This window comes from Rousettus aegyptiacus, unplaced genomic scaffold (genome assembly GCF_014176215.1).
Source record: "Rousettus aegyptiacus isolate mRouAeg1 unplaced genomic scaffold, mRouAeg1.p scaffold_m13_p_14, whole genome shotgun sequence".
Taxonomy (NCBI): domain Eukaryota; kingdom Metazoa; phylum Chordata; class Mammalia; order Chiroptera; family Pteropodidae; genus Rousettus; species Rousettus aegyptiacus.
In genome coordinates, this window is record NW_023416289.1 from 35,368,255 (window position 1) to 35,391,437 (window position 23,183).

At 39.6% G+C, this 23,183-nt stretch overlaps 1 protein-coding gene across 1 annotated transcript; it reads right to left on the reverse strand.

Annotated features, from left to right (window-relative positions):
- Positions 1 to 20,283: 20,283 nt before the first annotated feature.
- LOC118611477 (leukocyte immunoglobulin-like receptor subfamily A member 6) lies at positions 20,284 to 22,881 on the reverse strand. The gene is made up of 3 exons (XM_036232681.1): positions 22,833 to 22,881; positions 20,860 to 21,144; positions 20,284 to 20,609 (listed from the first exon to the last, which is right to left on the reverse strand). Exons 1-3 carry the CDS (start codon positions 22,879 to 22,881, stop codon positions 20,284 to 20,286), a joined length of 660 nt encoding a protein of 219 aa, XP_036088574.1.
- Positions 22,882 to 23,183: the final 302 nt, after the last annotated feature.

The window sequence follows — 23,183 nt, forward strand, 5'->3', positions numbered from 1 at the left end:
AAAATATACATACTTTTCGAGTGCACATGGAACATTTTCAAGGATAGACTACATGTTAGGACACAAATCACGTCACAATACGTTTAAGAAGATTGAAATCATATCAACCGTCTTCTCTGATCACGATAGTATGAAGCTAGTTTTCAACTACAAGAAAAAAAAATCTGGAAAACACACAAACACATGGAGGCTAACTAACATGCTACTAAACAATGAATGGGCTTTTAATGAGATCGAGGAAGAAATCAAATGATACGTAGAGACAAATGAAACCGAAATGAAAACACAATGACTCAAAATTTGTGGGACACAGCGAAAGCAGTCCTAAGAGGGAAATTCATAGCAATACAGGCCTACCTCAAGAAACAAGAAAAAGCTCAAATAAACAATCTAACTTTACAATGAAAATAGCTAGAATAAGAACAGCAAACAAAGCCCAAAGTGAATAGAAGGAAAGAAATGAAAAAGATCAGAGTGGAAATAAATGAAATAGAGTCTAGAAAAACAATACAAAAGGTGAATGAAACCAAGAGCTGGTTCTTTGAAAGGATAAACAAAATTGACAGACCCTTAGCCAGACTCATCAAGGAAGAAAGAGGACTCAAATAAATAAATTCAGAAATGAAAGAAGAGAAATAACCACGGACCCCACAGAAATACAATGGATCACAAGAAAATACTATGAGCGATCATATGCCAACAAATTGGACCATACGGAAGACATGGACACATTCCTAGAAACATGCAATCTCCCAAGACTGGGTCAAGAAGAAACAGAAAATCTGAACTGACCGATTACTGCCAACGAAATGGAATCGGTAATCAAAAACCTCCCCAAAAACAAAAGTCTTGGACCAGGTGGCTTCATAGGAGAATTTTACCAACCTTCAAAGAATAATTATCACCTATTCTTCTCAAACTATTCCAAAAAATTCAAGAAGAGGGAAGGCTCTTTAACTCCTTTTATGAGGCCACTATTACCTTGATTCCAAAACCGGACAAAGACATTACTAAAAAAGAAAACTATAGGCTGATCTCTCTTATGAACATCGATACAATTATCCTCAACAAAATACTAGCAAATCGAATTCAGCAATACTTTAAAAATATCACACACCATGATCAAGTCGGATTTATTCCTGGGATGCAAGGTTGGTTCAATATCAGCAAATCAATAAATGGGATACATCACGTTAACAAATTGAAAGATAAAAACTGTATGATCATATCAATAGATGCAGCAAAAGCCTTCGACAAAATCCAGCATCCATTCATGATAAAAACTCTCAGCAAGGTGGGGATAGAGGGAACATACCTCAACATAATAAAAGCCATATATGACAAACCTACAGCTAACATCATACTCCATGGGAAAAGGCTAAAAGTATTTTCCTTAAGATCAGGAACATGACGAGGATGTCCACTTTGACCACTCCTCTTCAACATTGTATTGGAAGTCTTAGTCACAGCAATAAGACAAGAAAGACTAATAAAAGGCATCCAAATTGGAAAGGAAGAAGTAAAACTCTCGTTATTTGCCGATGACATGATACTATATATAGAGAACCCTAAAGATTCCACCAAAAAAAAAAAACCTGTTAGAACTGATCAACGAATTCAGTAAAGTAGCAGGTTACAAAATGAATATTCAGAGGTCAGTGGCATTTTTGTGCATCAATGATGAACTTTCAGAAAGAGAAATTAAGAAAATAATCCCATTTACAATTGCTTCGAAAACTGTGAGATACCTGGGAATCAAATTAACCAAGAAGATAGAAGACCTGCTTTCAGAAAATTATAAGTCGCCGAAAAAAGAAATGGAAGAAGACCCAAATAAATGGAAGCATATACTGTGTTCACGGGTAGGAAGAGTCGACATCGTTAAAATGGCCATACTACTCAAAGCAATCTATAGATTCAATGCGATTCCTATCACACTACCAATGACACTTTTCAGAGAGCTAGAACAAATAGTCCTAAAGCTTACAAGGAGCCATAAAAAACCCCGTATAGCCATGGCAATCTTGAGAAAGAAGAACAAAGTTGGAGGTATCACACTACCTGATATCAAACTATACTACAAGCCTACAGTAATCAAAACAGCATGGTACTGGCATAAAAACAGATACACTGATCAACAGAACGGAATAGAAAGCCCCGAATGAAATCCGTGCCTCTACGCTCACTTAACATATGAAAAAGGAGGTAAGAATATACAATGGGATAAAGACAGTCTCTTCAATAAATGGTGTTGGGAAAATTGGACAGATGTATTTCGAAAAAAAAAAAAACAGAAAGAAAGAAAAAATAGACACTGGACCATCTTCTTACATCATATACAAGAATAGTCTCAAAATGGAATAAAGACTTAAATATAAGATCCGAAACCATAAAACTTTCAGAAAAAAATATAGGCAGTAAATTCTGATATCACTAACGGGAATTTTTTTCAAATATATCTCCTCAGGCAAGGGAAACAAAAGAAAAAATGAGCAAGTGGTACATCAAACTAAAAAGTTTTTGTACAGCAAAGGAAACCATCAACAAAACAAAAAGACAGCCAACTGATTGGGAGAAGATATTTGCTAATGATACATCTGATAAAGGGTTAATATTCAAAATATGTAAAAAACTTATATAATTCAACAACAACAACAAAAGAAACAATCCAATTAGCGAAGGAACAGAAGACCTGAACAGATAATCCTGCAAAGAGGAAATACAGATGTCCAATAGACATATGAAAAGATGCTCAAGGTCACTAATCATGAGATAAATGCAAATTAAAACCGCAATGAGATATCACCTCATACCTTTCAGAATGGCTATCAATACATCAAAAAAACATGTTGGTGAGGATGTGGAGAAGCAGGAACCCTCATACATTGTTCGTGGGATTGCAGATTGGCACAACTGCTGTGGAAAACAGTATGGAGGTTTTTCAAAAAATTAAAATGGATCTACCTTTTAACCCAGCAGTTGCAATTCTGGGTATTTATCCAAAGAAAATCAAAACAATTATTCGTAAAGATCTGTGCACCCTAATATTCATGGCAGCACAATTTACAATAGCCAAGGTATGGAAGCAACCTAAATGTCCATCAATAGACAATTGGATAAAGAAATTATGGTTTATATATACGATGGAATATTACTCAGTCATTAAAAAAAATGAAATTCTACCATTTGCCATGACCTGAATGGAGTTAGAGGTTATTACGCTGAGTGAAATATGTCAGACAGAGAAAGATAAATACCATATGATTTCACTTATATGAGGAATCTAAGGAACAAAAAGAACAAACTAATCAAAAACAGACTCACAAATATAGTGGACAATTTGGTGATGCACAGAGGGAATGAGTATGGAGGCCTGGAAGAATTGGGTGAAGTGTTAAAGAAGTACAAATTAGTAGTTGATACTTGGTCAGGGGAATTGTGAGCACGGCACAGGGAATGCAGGTAACACATTAATATGATGACTAGGTAGAAGGCCAGAGAAGGGAGGGAGCAATTGGGGGGATCGTTTTATGAACTATATAGATGTCTAACCAATGTACTGTATACTTGAAACTAATTTAAATAAATAAATTTTAAAAAATTAAAATAAAAAAGATTCAGCAAGCAATCCACAGATGCTATGCTTATAGTTACCTCAAAAGGCCACACCAGAAACCGAGACCAGCTGCCGCCAGTGTGAGTCTAGGCACTGCTTGGCAAGGAGCACCTGACTCATCCAGGATACAATTGGATGTGGCTTGGGTGGGGCCACAAGTTGGGAGAGCAGAGTTTCAGAGAATTCCCTGGGTGGAGCAATCTGTTATCCAGTTTGATGATGTCTCTGCTATGGCAGTGCTGATTCTGGCACTGGGAGTGGGGAGAGCTCAACAGAGGAATGACGGATACTGTTGTCACTCCTGTACAGAGCGAGTCTTACCTTGGCCCTTACTCCAATAACTCAGTGTTCCCCTGTAAGTCCCTGCACAGTCCAACTGGTACTGGTGCTCAGAGCAAGCAGGTCCGTCACTGTGAAAGTCCGTTCGTTAACACCACCCCTTTAAATCGTGTCTGCAGCTGCCACTACAGCTGCTGCTGCCCCTGTCCCTCTCGGTCATTTGGGACTGGGCAGCTTCACATCCTACCTTCTGCTGTTGCAGAGTGATCTCTTAGATTTCTCCCTAGTTGTATGGCTTGTTCATCTAGATCCCCGGCAATTTTTCCTTGTTCTTTGCTTCTTGTTTCTGTCACAACTTTGATTTGGTTGCCAGAAGGATGAACAGAGCCTCTATCATGTACACCATTTTTTCCCATCCCCCAGTGGCTCACATTTTGAGAGCTGGGGACCCTTTTGAGAAGATGCATATCCCCGAGGGTAGGTAAGAAGTCTATGCTGATGAGCTTCTGTCACTAGCAGGTTATCTGTTAGTACAAACAAGCTAATGAGACCTATTGCTTTTAGCTTACGATAGCAACTCGACATGTAGTTACCTGAGGAAGTTTATGGAGCTTGACCACTAAATGATCTTGAGTTGGAAATATTTTAACAGATAGATACTCACCATGCAACTGAGTAGTGTGTCTTCTCAATTTACTGTTTCTTAAAAAAGAGTCATCTCACCCTCAACAGACCTGAATTTGGAATCTTATGCATTTAAAAGTTGAGTGTTTGAGCCAAGGGTCACAAGCCTGGATTTCCAGTTGTAAAATAGGTATGCTGTCACCCACCTCATTCAGTGGCTGTGGGCATTTCTTTTTTTTCCAAATAAAAGTTCCCATTGAATATCAGGAACAATTTCAGAACTGAAGAGACAGTTGTGAAGTCAGTTGCATGTTATATTAGAATTTTTAAATTTGATTATGAGTAGAGCAGGAAGTTGGGCCAAGATTTCCAGTGGGATCCACATGATCTGATCTATATTCAGAAGCACTTTTTCTTGCTGCTCAGGGAGAACAGAGAGTCACAGCAAGGAGTGGGCAAAAAAATTTTTTTTCATGACACTTGTTGAAAACTCTAAGAAAGGCTGTTGGGGAGGGTCTCCTGTAACAGAGGTTTTGTAGAAGAGAGAGATCCAACTTAACTCCAAATACAATAAAGACGAGTGGAGATTAATAGCCAAAGGGGAAAGTAGCAGGGAGGCAGTCAACAGTGGAAAATTACTAAGAGGAAATGTAAAGGCTAGGGAGATTCTTTCTAGGTCCACTCAACAGGATTCTTGCTGATGGCAGATGGGGAGATCAGATATCACCTTGGGGTAAGGAATTTGATCAAATGTTGAGGATAAGATATGAAGGTGGGAGATTTTTGCCAAACTGACTCAGCAGGATTCTTACACAAACTGCACTAAGTGGGTCAAGGAGAGAGCTCAAGGACAAGGACCAGTGAAAAAGAGGACTCAAGATGCTGACTCCGGTTCCGTCAAGGAGGGTGTATTTGTCAGTGCCTCTTCAGGATATTGAGTTCTTCCAGGTGACAATGGGGTCAGGTAACACCTCGAGAGGCCCTGCCAGGTGCCAGGCACTGTACCTGGTGAGCCTTTAGACTTGGCTTATTTAACCCTTACAACATTCCCAAGTGTTATAGTCTCCCTGTTTTAGATATTGATACTGAGGCACCTGAGAAGTTAGATCACCCAAGTCTACATGGCCACAGAGTGGTAGAACCAAGCTCTGAGCCAGGTATAATAAATAGCTCCAGAATCTGTGTTTTAGTTAATCACTTTGCTATGATGGTAGTTTGGTCCTGGGGGTAGTTGTGGAGAATTAATTGAATCCAGGCTATATCTTTTGAGAGAAATCAGTAGTTTTGATCGACTGGATGTGGAGGGAGGGAAGGGAAGAACTAGTGAGAATATAAACAAGCACCCATGATACAGGCACCCATTTGAACTGGGTTCCTTCCACCTCTGGCTGCTTAGGAGTCCCACATATTTTTCCCAGTGAGAAAGAGGTTGAGTTTAGGGTTAGGGTCAAGTACAGGCCCCTTGGCTGTGTCTCTGGGGTGAATGTCCACTTTGCTCCCTTCTTAACTTTGTTGCCAACTCTAATATCCTTAACTACATTTTTCCTGAGAGTGGTCATAGTACTTTGCTGGTCAATGAGTCTAGCCAAAGTCTTTTCGTCTTTTCCTGGTGGGGTTTTTGAGGATGCTATCACTGTCCTGATAAAAATGGGCAGAGAAAGAGTCTAGTTCCCTTTGACCTTTGTCCTTTCACCTAGCCTGGCATGCAGAGATGATACCTACAATTGTGAAGGCAAAGCCCCCTGATAAAGGCAGCAGAGCTTCAAGAGAGAAACCTGATCTCCATGGGGTTAGGCTGCTGCCTTTAAGGGTACTCCAGACCTCGATGTGGGATAAAGTCATCTGAAGGATCCCCTATATCTGAAATCTCAGGTGTCAACATACTGCTCTAAGAACAGGACATTGCCATCCCAACTTGCACATGCACCAACCCTGCTCGACCACATACCTAGTAGTTCTATTTGTACTGAGGTTTGAGACAATCTCTTTGACACACAACACTTTTTTTTATCCCCACATAAGCATGTATGTTTTTCATTTTTTCTCAAACTAACATAACATAAAATTAACCATCACCCATTTTAAGTGAAGAGTGTTCAGTGGGATTTCGTACATTAACAATGTCATGCAACCATCATCTCTGTGTACTTCCAGATATTTCATCACCCCAAAAGGAGACCCTCCCACCCATTAAGCAGCCACTCCCTACTCTTTCCTCTTTTCAGCCTCTGGCAACCGCCAATCTGTTTTCTTATTCTGGAAATTTCACATAAATGGAGTCTCCATTATATACAAAAGCTAACTCAAAATGGACCAAAGACCCAAATGTAAAAGGAAAAACCATCTAATATTTTAAGATAGTCATGAGCCAACTACCATTTTAAGCAGGCTTAAGAGAAAGGATGTTTTCTAATGATCATTTCTTCTCATATTAACAGAAGCAACTGTTACTTCCCCTCCTCATCTTTCTTCCTCAAAAGGCAAAAGACCACTGCTTGGGATCCTCAATGCCTTGATATTTTTTTCTTATTTGCAGAGTTTCCTCTTGGACCTATGATCTCTACGAATTTGTCTTCAGGTCACATTTACTAGCAGATTTCATATTTCTTCTTCTTGTCCTTCTCCTACTCCTTCTTCCTCTCTTTCCTCTCCTTCCTCTCCTTCCTCTCCTTCCTCCTCTCCCTCCTCTCCCTCTTTTTCTCTTTCTTCTCCCTCTTCTTCTTCCTTTTCTTCTTCTTCCTCTTCCTCCTCCTCCTCCTCCTCTCCTTCTCCTCCCCTTCCCCTCCCCCTCCCCCTCCTTCTCCTTCTTCACAGAGACTACACCATTCTCAGTGCCATTTATATGCTAATTGTGTTTCCTATATAATTTAGCCCTTGTTGAAAGAGTTGTGTGAGGTCTTTTATAAAAATGATCCTTTAAAACACAGAAGAGAAATTTAGAGAGGTTGAGTGAAAGCCCATTTTCATCCAGCTGTGACGAGTCAAAGCCAATAGCCTAATCAAAGCTGTCCTGTTTCAGAACCTGTGATCTCAATTCCTCTGCTAATTTATTCAAATAGATACCATCCTAACATTCCCAATCATATGCAAAAATAAGGACATTTCAGAAGAGAAAAGTCAGCTGATTAAACACAGAATAAAGTATTCTGTTAAGTAAAATATGTCAAAACCTGATGGATTTTCAAGGTTGGTAATCATTATACAATACAATATTGTATAATTACAGTAGAAAAGAGAGAAGTCATACACGCTATGTGCTTACAATTGCAGCAATGAAAAGAATCTTACATCGAAATAGTATATATATACCCAAATGTTCAATGGTTATATTTTACATTGCAGTGCAACAGGAGATTCTTACTACTAATCTTAACCTTGCGGTCTTTAATTAGCATGCATTTTATTTGTATGAGGATGCAGTTAATAGGAAAATAATTCAGCTACATTATGGAGGCCTGTCAGGGGAAGACCAACACTATTGTTTGTATTTAGCAGATAAGATCTTAAGAGCAAATTCAGGAGGACGGTAGGATGAGAAGCTGGGTTGAGAAGGTCAGAAACACACATGAGGTGTCTTTACTTGGAGGTCTAGGTACAAAATACTACTTCTAGGAACTTGGGTAAGAAGAGAGAAATTAGAGATTAGATGCCAGCTTCACATGGCAACACATTAGCCCACTGATTATCTGAGGGTAAATTTACCCTTAACACTTTGTGAATAGCATGAGATGTTTACACACAAAACATGTTATTCTACATTGTTCTTGTTTGTGCTAAATTAATCCAATTTACATTCATATTCCAGTAACTTAGGAAATGAAGTTCGGCAAGAGAAAAAAAACTGTTCAAAGTTACAGAAGGAGTCATTGGCAGAGGCTCCCCCAAGCCCAAGACCTTTTCACCTCTGCACAATGGGGGTTTGACTGGAAACCTCTGCAATCCTTCAAAGATTTCACAACCAAACATTCAAAGAAAGGGAGGAGGTATTTTTATTGTGGAGACGTAACAGTGGAATGAAAATAGAGAAATGGAGTAAAGAAGTGAAAAAGCAGGGAAGTTACTCACCTCTCCAACACCTGGACCTACTCTCTGGCTCTGAGTGCTGCAGGTTTGGAAAAGCTCCTATAAAAACTTCCTCTTTCTGCCCAAGCTCTCTGATTGGCCCTGAGACTCAATCCCATTGCTGAGAACTTTCTGCATCGGTGATTACTCATAGGTGGAGACCATTTCCTCATTTTGAGCATCATAGCCCCCTAGACCAGCCATTCTCGACCTTGGCTGCATGTTAAACTCACTTGTTCAAAGCATCATTTCAAAGTATCAGTGCTCAGACATTCTGATTTATAGGTCAGGTTGGGGCTGCTCGGATATTGGGGTTCTTTAAAGATGCCCAGATGATTGTAATTGCAGGCAAGCTTGGGAACCACTGCTTAGAATCTTCAGCTGTGATTAGCTGCCTCCTTCCATCCACATTTTCTTTATGTATAAGTGACACATTAAATACAAGGGGTCCATCAAGAACCAAGTTAATCGATTTTACACTGACATTAATTTTTGCAGATGTATAAATATGACTTCAAAATTTGAATTTTGAGGTTCTTTTCATATTTTAGAATGAATATATCTATATCTACATCTCTCGCAGCTATCTGTTCAAACTTGAAGAGTCTCTAGAACAACACAATATACTATACAATAAGTTGAATAAAATAAAATAGCTTAATGCAATAAAATAATTTAATACAGAGTCCAGAGAGGAATTATGAAGTATCAATTAGTAGTTAGAAAATAGTCATGGGGATTTAAAGTACAACACAGAGAACGTAGTCAATAATATTGTGATAACTATGTATAGTGCCAAGTAGGGGCTAGACTAATTGGGGGATCACTTTATAAATTACATAAATGTCTAACCACTATGCTGTATGCCAGAAACTAATAAAAATAATATTAAATGTCAGCTGTAATGACAAAAAATGCAAGTATAAAAAATATAAAAATAATTTAATACAATAAGCATGTAATATAAGCCACATATGTAATTTTTATTTATTAATTTTTTATTATGGTGATATTGGTTAATGAAATCCATTAAGTTTCAGGTGTACAATTTAACAGTAAGGTGTATACACACACGTGCACACACATTGCATAGTTAGATTTCTTTCTGTCACCACGTATTTGACCTTTTTTACCCCATCTACCTCCCCCTCTCCCTCCCCTCTAGTAACCACTAGTCTATTGTTCATATCCATAAGTCTATGCTTGTTTGTCCTGTTTGTTTTTTGCTTTTAGGTTTATATCCCACATATAAGTGGTATCATGTGGTTTTCAACTTTTTCTGTCTGACTTATTTCACTTAGCATGATTATTGCAAGGTCCATCCATGTTGTCACAAATGGCAGTATTTCATCTCTTCTTATAGTTGAGCAATATTCCATTGTATATATGTACTACAGCTTCTGTAATTTAAAATATTCTAATAACCACCTGAGACAAGTAAAAGAAACCAGGTAAAGTTAATTTTTACATTAGATTGAATCAATATATCCAAAATATTATATCAACCTTTAGTCAATAAAAAATAATTCATCGTTTTTAAAAATACTTTTATTTTATATTTGACTTTTGTCATAATGGCTTCGAAATTTGGTCTGTATTTCACACTTATGGCACATTTCAGTTTAGATTAGTCACAGTTCTGGTATTCAGTAGCCACGTGTGGCTAGTGGCCACCAATGGGTTAAATCTAGAGCTGAGGACAGAAAAATGACCTCTGGCTCTTAAAGAGAGGAAGGTCAGGAGACCCAAAGAATTGGTCTCCTGGCATGGGGTTATTTCTCTGAGATTCTATCTATCTTTCTTTCTTTCTTTCTTTCTTTCTTTCTTTCTTTCTTTCTTTCTTTCTTTCTTTCTTTCTTTCTTTCTTTCTTTCTATCTATCTATCTATCTATCATCTATCTATCATCTATCATCTCTCAATTTCTTAGTAAGAGGAAGATAAGCCATCAGCCCTCAGACCTGATAATCAGCTGACCAAACCTGCCTTCAGGTCATGATACTCAGAGATGGACATTAATCCCTTGAATCTTTCTAGGCCGTGCAAACTTAGTCAAGTTTCCTAACCTCTGTGCTTTAGTTTCCTTATTTGTAAGATGGAGATATCAATAGCACCTGCCTCACAGAATAAGAGTATTTTAAGTGAGTTACTACTTGTAATGGATTTGAACAGTATGTGACAGAAACTATTATAAATAAATTCTGTTTAAAGATAAATATTTTCCCTCGGGTAAGATGAGAGGACGGCAGGTGTCCTACTGAAAAAGAAAATCAGGCAAGCTAAAGAAAAGGAAAAGAGGTAAATTTACTTTTCTTTACTCAGTAATGACTGGCCACGGGGATGACTAGTATATTCTCAACAGAACAAGGAAGACAAAGAATGAATTTGATGCACTCACCCAGGGATGGAGATATATATATATATATATATATATATATATATATATATAGAGAGAGAGAGAGAGAGAGAGAGAGAGAGAGAGAGAGAGAGAATGAATTTGAAAGGAAATAGTTAATGGGTCCGTTTTCAGAGCACTATTTAATAAACTCAAGAATATTCAGCTTCTGAAACATTTTTACTTTATATTTTCATGTTGGTATTAATACAACGTATCATTTATGTAATAGTTATGTTAGGGTCATCTGGTGGACCACCTTACACCCAAGGACTGGGGAGCAACCTTGGTCTACACTGATAGTCTGGGAATATGTTTTCTGTTAAAAGAAATTGGTATGTGGTTCACATGTGAAAATATTTGCTCTTGAGAATAAAAATACTCCTTTCCATACCAGTGTATGTTTTTACAAGGGAAATTGAGATGGTGAGTCCAGTGTTCAAAGTTTATGTTCCTTATGTGAAATTGAAGTGGCAATCTGTTGAAAGATACTCTGATGGAGTTTGTGTTGTCAGGCTTTAATTTTCCTGGAGGCAGGGCTCTGATTCTTCCATGAATCCTAAATGTTGTATATGTGAGCATCACTTTTGTGAATTAGGTATCCCTGTTACCTTAAACCCAGAAAAGGAGATATTTGATTTTGTACCGTGTGCACACTCTGAGACACTACAGCCCTATTAGTCAATACTATAATACATAGTAATCATGGGACTGGCTAAATATTTTAGTTCTTAGAGATATTATGTGTTAGCCATCTGTCCAAAACAAATCTATTTTTCCTGTTATGTAAAATTTCAGAGACATGGAAAAATGAGGCAGCAAATATTTTAAAGTACATTTATTTTATAGAAATGTTATACCCTCCTGACTCAAGTGTCAGAGGGTTGTTATAAGAACAAAGGAAAACTTCCTCATTTCCTACTATCCAAAAGTGGTCAGTGAACATGTTCTCTTGTACTCTGCTGTTTCCCCCTCAAATGATATCCTGAACATTTTAACATTTTTTACCCCTTTCTCTCTCCCTCCCTCTCTCTTTCCCCACCCTCCCTCTCTCTCTCTCTCTCTCTCTATATATATATATGAAATATTTATAAACATGAACTATATCTAATGTATAGAAATATGAATTATATATATGTAATGCACGTGATCATGGATTATAATATAATTATGTACGTAATCTAATGGAAAATTACGCAGTCATTTAAATTATGTACATACTACAAAAATATATGTACTAGATAATAATAATATATTATATGAATAATATGTTATAGCTAATATATAAATATGCACATATACAAATATATTATAAATATAACATGTATAATATATAGTATATAAAATATGCTATAAATATATAGATATGTATGATTTAAATGACAGTAGTTTTCCATCTGGTCATGCACATAACTGTATTTATCATTTCCATGGTCTACTTTTATATAATATTTTTGTGTTTGTGCATGCCTGTATATATGTACTCTTGTGTATTCTCCATTTAAAGAGTATTGAACCAAGACTTCCTGAGAAAACAGTTCTATGTTGTGCAACCATCTCTTGAGGTCAAGTCCTCAAAATGGGTTTGTTGAGTCAAATGCCACCTGTGTCTTATATTTTGAGATATGTTGCAAACCATTCTTTAGAAATTCTGCACAACTGTTGCTTCTGCCAACTTCTTCCTCTGACTCAACCACAGCTGCCGGTCAACCACTATGGCCTCTGTGTATGTCAAAAATCTGCTCTTTCATTCCATGCCCATGACCTGATTTGGGCTCAGACCTGACCTCTGACACGACTTCTCTCATTAGTCTGCAAATGCACTCCACTTTGAGTCCTGTTTCCACTGTGGTCTCCAGTAAGATGTGTCTCAGATACAGCCCTGGTCTGGCACTGGTCCATTCAACACTCTTCCTTGGTCCCCAACCCTGTCTTCTATACAATCCAGACTTCATGTGACTGTCAGAACTTGTTTGAATCTGGCCTCACTCAACTGATTCCCAATGGTCTTATCTCTTTTCCTGTTTCTCCCCTACTTGGCGCTCAATCCAAGCCAAAGTCTGTGATTCCTGACAGTATCTTTTTCTCAAAAGGGATGATGTGCTTTTAATTTTATTTTTAAAGTAAACATACATATTTAAGGTGTACAGGATGGTGATATAGTTAGTAATACTGTATTGAACACTGAGATTGTATCTTCCCTCTGCATCTTATGCCCGTGGATCCTTTGCTGTGGCCTCTGTGGCTGTTTTCTGTTCATCTGTTAATTCCCATAGCCTCATCTGTTATCAATTCTGGATAATCTGAACAACTGTACTGTTGCAAAAAAAATTCTGTCTACCTAACATTCACCCACTAGACCAGGGGTTGGAAAATTTTTTCTGTAAATGACCAAAGAGTCAATATTTCAGCCTTTGTGAACCATGATTCTCTGTCTCAAAGACTCAACTTTGCCCTTGTAGCGAAAAAGATAATATATAAATGAATGTGACTATGTTCTAATAAAGCTTTATTTACAAAACAAAACAAAACAGGCAATGGACCAGATTTTGTTTGTGGACTGTAGTTTGACAATCCCAGGTTTCGTGTAAGGGTCAACAAAATTGCTGGCTGAATGTCAGTCTCCTGTTTCTGTAACTAAAGTTTCATTGAAACATGTTCATTTATATATCAACAGTTTGCTGACTTCTGCACTAACTCCTTGGTTGTCAGTCTCAGCTGCACATTGGATTGGCCTGGAAAACCTTAGGAATTTTACTGCTGGGGTCTCATTCTACATTTGTATCTAATCCAAACTGGGGATTAAAGCCTGGTTCCCAAAATTTAAAATAATTCTTTAGTTGATTTAAATATGCAGCCAAGCTTGAAGATCATGTATGAGAACCACATCTCTTAAGTTGTTGTCTCTTAATTGTCTGTGTTAGAAATACATGGAATTTATAAATAATAATGTCACCTGAATACTGTCCTTGGCTGAGTGAAGAAGTCATAAAATAAATCTTCAGCGTTCTTCCTTCATCCTGTAGAATCAATCTTCAATGTTCCTCCTCCATCCTCTCCCACCCTCAACCATTCTTCTTCAAGCTAAAGTTTGGGAACCATTGCCCTAGACCAGGGGTTGGCAAATGTTTTCTGTCAAGGGCCAAATATTTACTATTTTGGGTTTTGTGGGCTATTTGGTCTCTGTTGTGACCCTTAATTCTGCCATTATATGTAATACACAAATAAATGTGTGTGGCAATGTTTCAAAAAAACATTACTTAAAGATATTGACATTTGAATTTTGTATAATTTTTACGTCATAAAATGTTATTCTTTTTTCATGTTTTGATCCTATTTGGGCTTCATGAATCTAGATATGTCTATCATCTTGCTTGTGGTGATCATATCACAGGTGAATGCATATGTCCAAACTCATCAAGCTGGATATAGTCAATGTGTTCAGTTCTTGGTAGGTATATCAATGATACCTCAATAAAGCTGTTAAGAATACTATTCTTTTTTCATTTTTTCAGCCATATAAAATGCTATACTGGTGATGGTTATACAACAACGTGTCATAAAACTTTGTACTTAAAAATGGTTAAAATGGTAAATTTTGTGTTATTGTGGTTGAAAAAGGGGTACTATGGAAAGTGACCTCACAGGGTGATCTGATCATAAATTTCTAATTGGGCAGGTCATGGTGGGTAATCAGCCCCAGTCATGTAACTTTTTTAGTAAAAGGCTCATCTTTGCCTTAAGCAAGTCCTGTCCATTGTTTCTGTGCATCTAGGTTAACACGCCTTTGAAATAAGGATAGCCACCCACAAGAGAACATAGAATCTTGTTAACTCTCCCGCAATTCCATTACCTGCCTTGCTTTTGCCCACCTCCATGTAATTATCTTCCTTAATCTCAAATGCGTAAAAGAAGCTGCAAAACTCTTCTAGGTAGAGGGCATTTAAGATCCTGTTCCCTGGCATTGGTTATCACTTTTTGCTCACATAAACTCTTATAAAAACTCTCTACAGATTTGGACATTTCTTATGCTGGCATTTACATATATTTTACCACTAAAAAAAGTGTAAAAATGTAAAATGGGGGTTGTATAGAAACATGTGGCTTTCCAGATTTGGCCTGTGGGTGATAATTTGCTGACTTCTGCACTAGTCAACAAACTTTTGACAAAAGGGTTGGTTTTAGGATCTCGTCTGTGTGCCTAAGCTGTAACATTAAACCTGGCACCTGAGAGGATTTATGTATATTTGTTTAATGAATGAAAACTTACAAAAAATGACACTATCACTTTCCCAGTAACTTCAAGAATCTCAGAAATTGCTGGGCAATCATGGTAGAGATTCTGGAATAGATTGGGTGATAATCTTGATGTCTTTAGATTCAGGGGCCAGCAGAGCCTCCTGAGCTACCTGAGTCACCTCAGTCCCCAATGGCCTCAGATTTAGAAGCAGTGATTCCAGAGGAGAGACCTTCTAATATGCAGCTCTAGGTCTTTCTGTTCACATGCATGGTAAGTGTTGCATACTCACTGGTCTGGGTCTGCCTGGGCAGCAAGGAGGGTGTTGCTGCTGTCCCCTGGGTGAGGACACTGCAGATCACCTGGGAATAGGTGACTTCATTCAGTTCTGTAGTTTCATAGGCCTGAGGAAGAAGGGGAGAATATGATATGGGAGTATGGGTCCTAGGCCTGGCTGGTCCCAGGTCTGGCTATGATCCAGGCTCACAGCTAAGAATAGATTCCCAGATTTAGAATGTTACGTTAGTGTAGTAGGACGCCTGCACCTAAAATATGTAAACATAATTCAGCTTATTGTATCACACATGTGTGGCTGAATGCCACTATTGTACTCTGATATATGTGGAACCTATGCAGTCCCCAGGGTAGCAGAAGGGGAGCACAAGAAGGGGAACAGAAGAAGAGTGGAAGCAGAAATGCACTCCCCACCATAGAACTGCACTCCCCATAATAAAACATGCTCCCCACAATAAAGTTGGTGCCTGCCATTTCATTCTCATGTCAGGTGTTTGTGCATTCTTCCAACTGGGCATCTCGCCACTGAAACCTTCCCTTCTTGATCAGCTAGGCGCTAACAGCGGGGTATGACGTGGAGACCAAGGGGTTGTTGGGGGCAGAGTAAGAAAGGAATCTCCTACAAATTCATTTATCAATCCAGGTGCCTCTGTCTGTCTCTCTGTCCTTGAAGCATCTGGAGGAACGAGAAAGTTGTTAGGGACTATGCACAATTCTCCCTCAAATTCATATGCTGAAACCCTAACCCCTAATATGGTGGTTTTGGGAGTTGGTGCCGCTGGTAGGTGGTTAGGCTCAGATGAGGATGTGAGGGTTGAAATCTCATAATGGGATTAATGTCCTTCTAAGAAGAGACCAGAGCACCAATCTCTCTCTGTGCCACCCTGTGAGGGCACAGCAAGAAGGTGACCACCTTTAGAGAACTCTCTCCAGGGACTAAATCATCAGAACCTTGGTCATGAACCTCCCAGCTCCGGGAATGGTGAGAAATGAATGTTGTCTGAGCCTCATGGTCTGTGGTTCTGCATGACAGCAGCCCAAGTGGACTGAGATAGAGGTGGTCATGTTTCCATAGAGGCTGTTGTAGATGTCCCAGCCCTATCTTCTGATCTCACAGATGAGAGCCCAGCCTCAGAAAGTTGTAGTGATCACAACCCCAGTCAGCAAACCAGCCTATGCCTCCTGCCTTTGGGCTCCCTCAGTCCCTTTCCCACCCCCAGCAATGTTCCTCCCTGTTTCCCTCTATGATTTGTAACACCTGGGGTGTCTGCCCAGGATTCCCTACCCAACTCAAGGATGTACCACCTTTGGCTTTGAGGTGTCGAAGGAAAAAGAAGAGTGGGAGGAGAAGGAGGAGAAAAAAGAGGGCCATTGTCAACCCAATTAGGAAACCAGCGTGTTTCTGGGCTGGGTCGTCAGGTGGGGCTACAAAGGAGAAAATAATGTCAGAGCAGCCACCCTGCACAAAGTACCTACATACAAGGGACAGCTCCTGTGTGCTTGCCCAGTCCCTGTACCTTACCACAACCCCCAAGTATTGGCCCTTATGAAAAATGATATGCATGAAGACACTCTGCAAAGGAGCCGGAGATGCCATCTCAGAGGATCTACCTTGCTCATCTTCTGCCTCAAACTTTGGAAGATTAAAAAAAGGGCAACTGACCTTGGACTGGGTCTAATACAAGTGTGTGTCCCAAAGAACTGTTTGCAAATATAGCAAGAGAGCAGATATTATGACAATGGGACTGAGGATTGCTGAGCTGAAAACCAAAATCTTTGTTTAGAATTGGCATCACTCTGTTCTCTGCACCAATGGAAATGGCCTCCTTCTGTGGATGTAATTGTTCCACATCCCTATAAATACACCTTGCCTTTGTCTCCTGAGCTGAACATTATTTGGGCTTATGCCTGAACCAGTGCTTCCCGAATAGCTATTCTAATTGATATCAGTAAATGCTTGTTTGCCTCTCACTTTGAAAGGCCTTTTATTTTATTTTTAGGTTAACACCCCATTTCTTAGAAAAAGAAATGAGCTTTGACCACCTTGTTTGCTTGGTCCATGAAGTAACAGATAAAGGAGAACTTGGAAATGGAAATTTGTATCAATGTATAGACCAGCTGTTTTTGTGTGGTCCCCGTGTCTGGGTTGGATTTTTACATTTTACAACTGTTGACACAAATCAAAAGAAGAATAATATATTTTGATGCGTGCAAATGATCTGAACTCCAGATCACCATGTCTGTAACATTACATTTTGTGGGAACACAGCTATGCTCACGTGCTTCCATGTTTCATCTGTGGTGCTTCTGTGCTACAAAGTCAGAGCTGAGTAGTTGTGAAAGGAACCAGAAATCCACAAAGCCCCAAATATTTATGATCTGGCTCATTACAGAAAGTATTTGCCAACTCCTTGGGTTGAGTTGGCAACCCAGAAAGAGATAGCTCAGGAAAGAGCCAGCAGAGATAAATTATGAGTTTAAAGATAGCGAAGAGCTCACTAGAAGAAATAAGCTGTTATGAAACAGATTCATAGATATAGAGAGCAAAATGATGATGATGGGAGAGGGGTTGATGGGCTGGGTGAAAAAAGGCGAAGGGATTAAGAAGTACAAATTGGCAGTTACAAAATAGTCACGGGGTTGCGCAGTGCAGGGAATATAGTCGATAATATTATAATGACTATGTGTGGTGCCAGATGAGTACTTAACTAATCAGGGGGTCACTTTGTAAGGTGTATACCTGTCTAACCACCATGCCATACACCTGAAACTAATGTAAAATAACATTGAATGTCAACTCTAGTTGAAAAAAGTCTGATGGGCAAACAAAACAAAACAAAAAGGAAAAAAAAGAATTAAACTGTTATATCAAAACTTGTGGGAAAAGTGTACATTTGCATCACTCAAAAGCAGCCACAGATAACACTACAAGATTACGATAATACTGTTTTTTTTTTTTTTAAATCAAATAGGCAGTGAGTTGGGTCATAGTCTTCTCATCCTGGTTCTACCCACGTTATCTTATGTATTTTTGACCCCAGTAAATTATACTTCCATGTTTGTGTTTCCCCTTAGGACTTCCTTCTCATTCCACCCACAGTCTCTGGGTTATCTCATCTACTTTATTCACAATCTTAATGCTCATCGATCTCACACCTGTATCTCCGGTCCTATACTCTTCTAGCTCAAGGCTTATAGAGATCACTTCCCACTGCATACTTGCCTCAGGATGAAGCACTGCAAACTCAAAAGCAACAAATCCAAGACAAAACTCCTCTTTATGATCCCCAACTCCTCATATGTCTATTTCTTCATGAATGTCCCCCCCCCATAAGTGTACATCACAGGCACCGATAGGACTGTGACATGGGACTGCAAGCAACTTCATGAATTCTTCTAAATGTATGGGAAGGAAAGGATGATGTCCATAACCACAAAAGGTCTTGGCTCAATTGTCATCCTTAATTCTGTACAGAATTTGCTCCCATGTATGTGGAGGAAATGGGGCTCAGAGGAGGGAAAAGATGTGAATTATTTGTAGGAATAGCTCTCATAAGTTTTGTGTCCTCAGTGCCATATAGGAAAGAAGGTTTCAGGGACAACCTGATTTTCTCAAGTATCTGGGCTGATATGACAGTTATCTTCCTGCTGGGAGAAGAGGGCTGTGGTGAGTCCCAAACACGCTCAGGAATATTGGCAATAATGATTAATGATGAATGGTATCTGTGGACCCTAATGATTTAATTCACAATTCATAGACTGTCTAATCTCTGCTCTCCAGTGGAGAGCTTCCCTGCCTTTTTTAAAAAAAAATTAAATGTATTCGGGCGACATTAGTTAATAAAATTATATAGGTTACAAGTGTACAATTCAATAAGGCATTATCTGTATATTGCGTTGTCAGTTTACCCAAAGTCTAGTCTCCTTTTCTCAGCATATATTTGACTCCCTTTACCCTTTTCTACCTTCCCCACACCTCTGTTCCCTCTGGCAACCACCATACTATTGTCTATGTCTATGAGTTTTTGTTTGTTTGTTTTATTCAATTGTTGCTTTCAGTTTTATATCCTCCATATAAGTGAAATCATAGGGTTCTCAACTTTATCTGTCTGGCTTATTTTACTTAACATGATACTCTCAAGATCCATCTATGGCTTAATATTCCACTGTATTTACGTACTACACTAAACATTTATTTGTAAAGATATATGTACCCCTATTTCATTGCAGCACTATGCACAGTGGCCCAGCAGGAAAACAACCTTTTAAAACATGTTTGCTCTCTACCTCCAGCCATCAGAAGCCCTCTTAAGAAGCCAGCTCTCTGGTAAATAATCTACTTCAAGTCTGATAGAAGAGATATGGAAACTTATACTTTCAGTTTTCCACCTAAACAGGTTACTCTCCAGTTAAACCACTGGGCTCTCTGGGACCAGAATAACCAGGAGCTTCTGCAAATGGAAGTAAAATGAGAGTGCTTTCTTTATTTCAGTTCAAGGTCTCTCCTACTGGAATATTTTTCAGTTTTTCATCTAAACCAGTTACTCACTGTGTGGATGTCCAGGCTCTGTTGGGATAGAATCATCAGGAGCTTCTGCAAATGTGGATAAAATGGAGGTGGTTTCTTCACTTCATTCAGTTCTCTGTACACAGACTCACAATGACCTACATGCCCTCCCAGCCCTGGGATATGTGGTAGGAGGGCTACATGGTAGTGCCTCAGCAGATAGTGCTGACACCACCTCTTCACTCTGCTGTCCTCCCTCTCCCAACCACTCTCAACCACAGGAGGGACATGGGGTTGGATGGGCTTCCTCGCCTTTAACCAGAAGGTGTAATCTGTCACTAGGGTGAGACCACACATAGAGGTAATTGTGGAAGGCACCGTAGCACCTATATGTCCCTGTCTGTGTGGAGGTGACGTGATCCATGTGGAAGGCAACCTGGAGTCCATTGCCCTGAGATGTAAGGTGTTGTTTCTGAATGGCATGAACTCCATCTTCTTTGATGAGAAAGAATACATTAAACTTAAATCTTGAGAAATGCTGTAACTTCACATTGTCCCCTGAAGCCAGACTCGAGAGTGAGGGTTTGTCATAAACTCCTGGGAAAGAAGGAAATTTGGTGATGAATGGGAGGCCAAGTACATTCACTGTCCAATTTTGTTCTCAGGAGCAGAAAAGCTCTGGTTTCTGTCCCTTCTTCATCCTGTACTGAGGAAAGCTGAGTCTGTATCGTCCCTATTTCTGTTCTAGACATACAGGCTTTGTTGCTTCGTGCTCATATCTCAAAGCCTGGTTCTTCCCTCTGCAAAGAGGTCCCTCCCCACCCTTCTGCCTCTGTGTCCCACTCACCTATCATCACCAGCTGCAGGGGGTCACTGAGCTCAGACAAGAGACCACTACTATGATAAGAACACTGGTATAGCCCTGTACAGTCTGCTGTTATCTCTGTGATTGTCAAACTGTTGTCCTTCCTAGGTACCAGTGATTTTAATCTGTCCCTGGACTTAAGGCTCCCCACTTTATATATCTTGTATGCTTCAGCTTGTGCAGGCCCTTGGCACAGGATGGTCACAGGATTTTTATACTGTACCATGAATCCAGGCAGTGCTGTTACAACAGGTCGGGAGAGATTTCCTAAAAGAAGGAAACAGGTAATGGGCTTACAGGTGTATCTGTTTCTCAAGCCATCTTCCACTTCCTCCCCTCTTCCAGCCACAATCTAGATGCCAAACCCCTCTTTCTGCCCAGCCCCCAAGAGGGCTGATGTCTGCCCTCAATCCTAATATCCTGGGATATTATGGGAACACTCATCTCCCTGTGCCCAAGTGCTCTGGCTGAGACACAATTCTGGAAGAAAATACCAGGTGAGAGGACCCCCACCTCACAGAACCATCGGCCTGCCCCATGTAGCCTACATTTATGCCCCCAACGCTTGACTTCTAGGCTCACTGAGACACAGCAGGGTGGGAAGAACCCCAGACATGTCCTGGATCCTGGAGGTTTTCTGGTCTCAGCAATGCCACTCAAATGAGGAACAAGCTCTCAGAAAGTGATACAAACCTACAGGAAGTAGTGGGGTGGCCTGGGTCCTCATCTCTAGTGAGAAGACATTTCACATTCTCTTCCTCCTGGGTGGGGTTTGTGGACATAGCTAACATCAAATAGATGCTCATCATTAAGACTTCAAACTAACATCTGTCCAACTTGGTCTCCCTTCTCTGTTCCCAATTCTTCACCATAATCTAAACTTTCAAAGTGAATGGGCAGAGAGATGACAGGCAGAATACAGATAGAATTTGGTCCCAGTCTGAGTTCTGCTCTGAAACACCATGTGAGCCCATGGCTCTGCTACATGCTGAGCCTCCTTCTCTTCTTGTGTACAAAATGGGGCAAAAATCTTGACTTTCTAAACAGCTACATTACCTTGCACACTTTGTCCTGAATTGGCATTGCTAGGGAGGCAGCAGTGTCCACATCTGTCCTTTGCCTTCTATCTGTATTTCTACTCACTCTGAGTCTGTCCCAGGTGTAAATGATGAACTCAAACCAGGTACTATCTCTGGGTTTTGTTATCTCTTTGTTCTTAAAACACCACACTGGCTGAAACCTATTAGATAGCTGTCATCTATGTTCCTGGATAAACATGTAGCCTTGATTTAAGATTTTCCCCTGATCTATCTTCATGAGGCTATCTTCCTAAAATATCTTGAATAATATATACCTAACCCTCTACTGAATTTTCATTTCATGTCAGACATGTATATTACACAGAGGAGTGTCACATTGAATCTTCAGAAAAGCTGTGATAGTTTGGGTTATTGTCCAATTGTATAGTCATCCATGTGATCATATGGTAGATCTAAACATTTTTCATTCTATGATTCCATCAGAACATCAGGACTACTGTGAGTGATGTGGAATACAGGCTTGATTATAGGGATTAGAATTTATGTGATTATAGTGGCAGATGAGGAATTATGTGGAAGGTGTTTGGTTTCACTTGGTGGTTATTTTGATGTCACTTAAGGTTGGACAGGGTGTCCAGAAGAAAAGCTGTCTATGATGTGGGCAGGTCAAGAGTACACTGCAGCCCTCTGGAAAAATCAGGGTCAGTTTGTCTATCATTCTCTCCAACCTCAATGACACCTGGTCCTCTTCAGCATAGATCTTCAAAAAATACTGGTGCTGGTACCAGCCTTGCTGTAGGAGGAGCTGAGAGAGCTGGAGGGACAGTAGACTTGGTTGTGGGCTCATGCCAATGGATGAGTCAGTAGGTCCTGTAGAACATGTATGGGCTGCAACATAATTGACCCTGCACTTACCACACTTGCTGCCTAGGAGGCAGTGTGCCTGCAGCTTCTCTTTCACCATCTATGTCTTGTGCTAATTTCTTATGTGTTAATCCTTAACCCAGAACCAGAGAGGGAAGAAAATTCTAGAAAACATAGTTCAAGCTTAGCCAAATTGATAGTGCAAAGACACCATGGCCACTCTTTGTTAAGGTGGCTTCCAAACACACATCTTTTGCCACACTTCATGGAATCGTGGTTTCACCTGATGTGGTGCAAATACTCTTCATACAACTAGACCCATGCCAATCATTTCCCAGGTAAGGGGACAGAGGCCTTTTGTGCATCATGGGGTGCTTGCTAGTCAGTCCTTTCCTAGTCAAA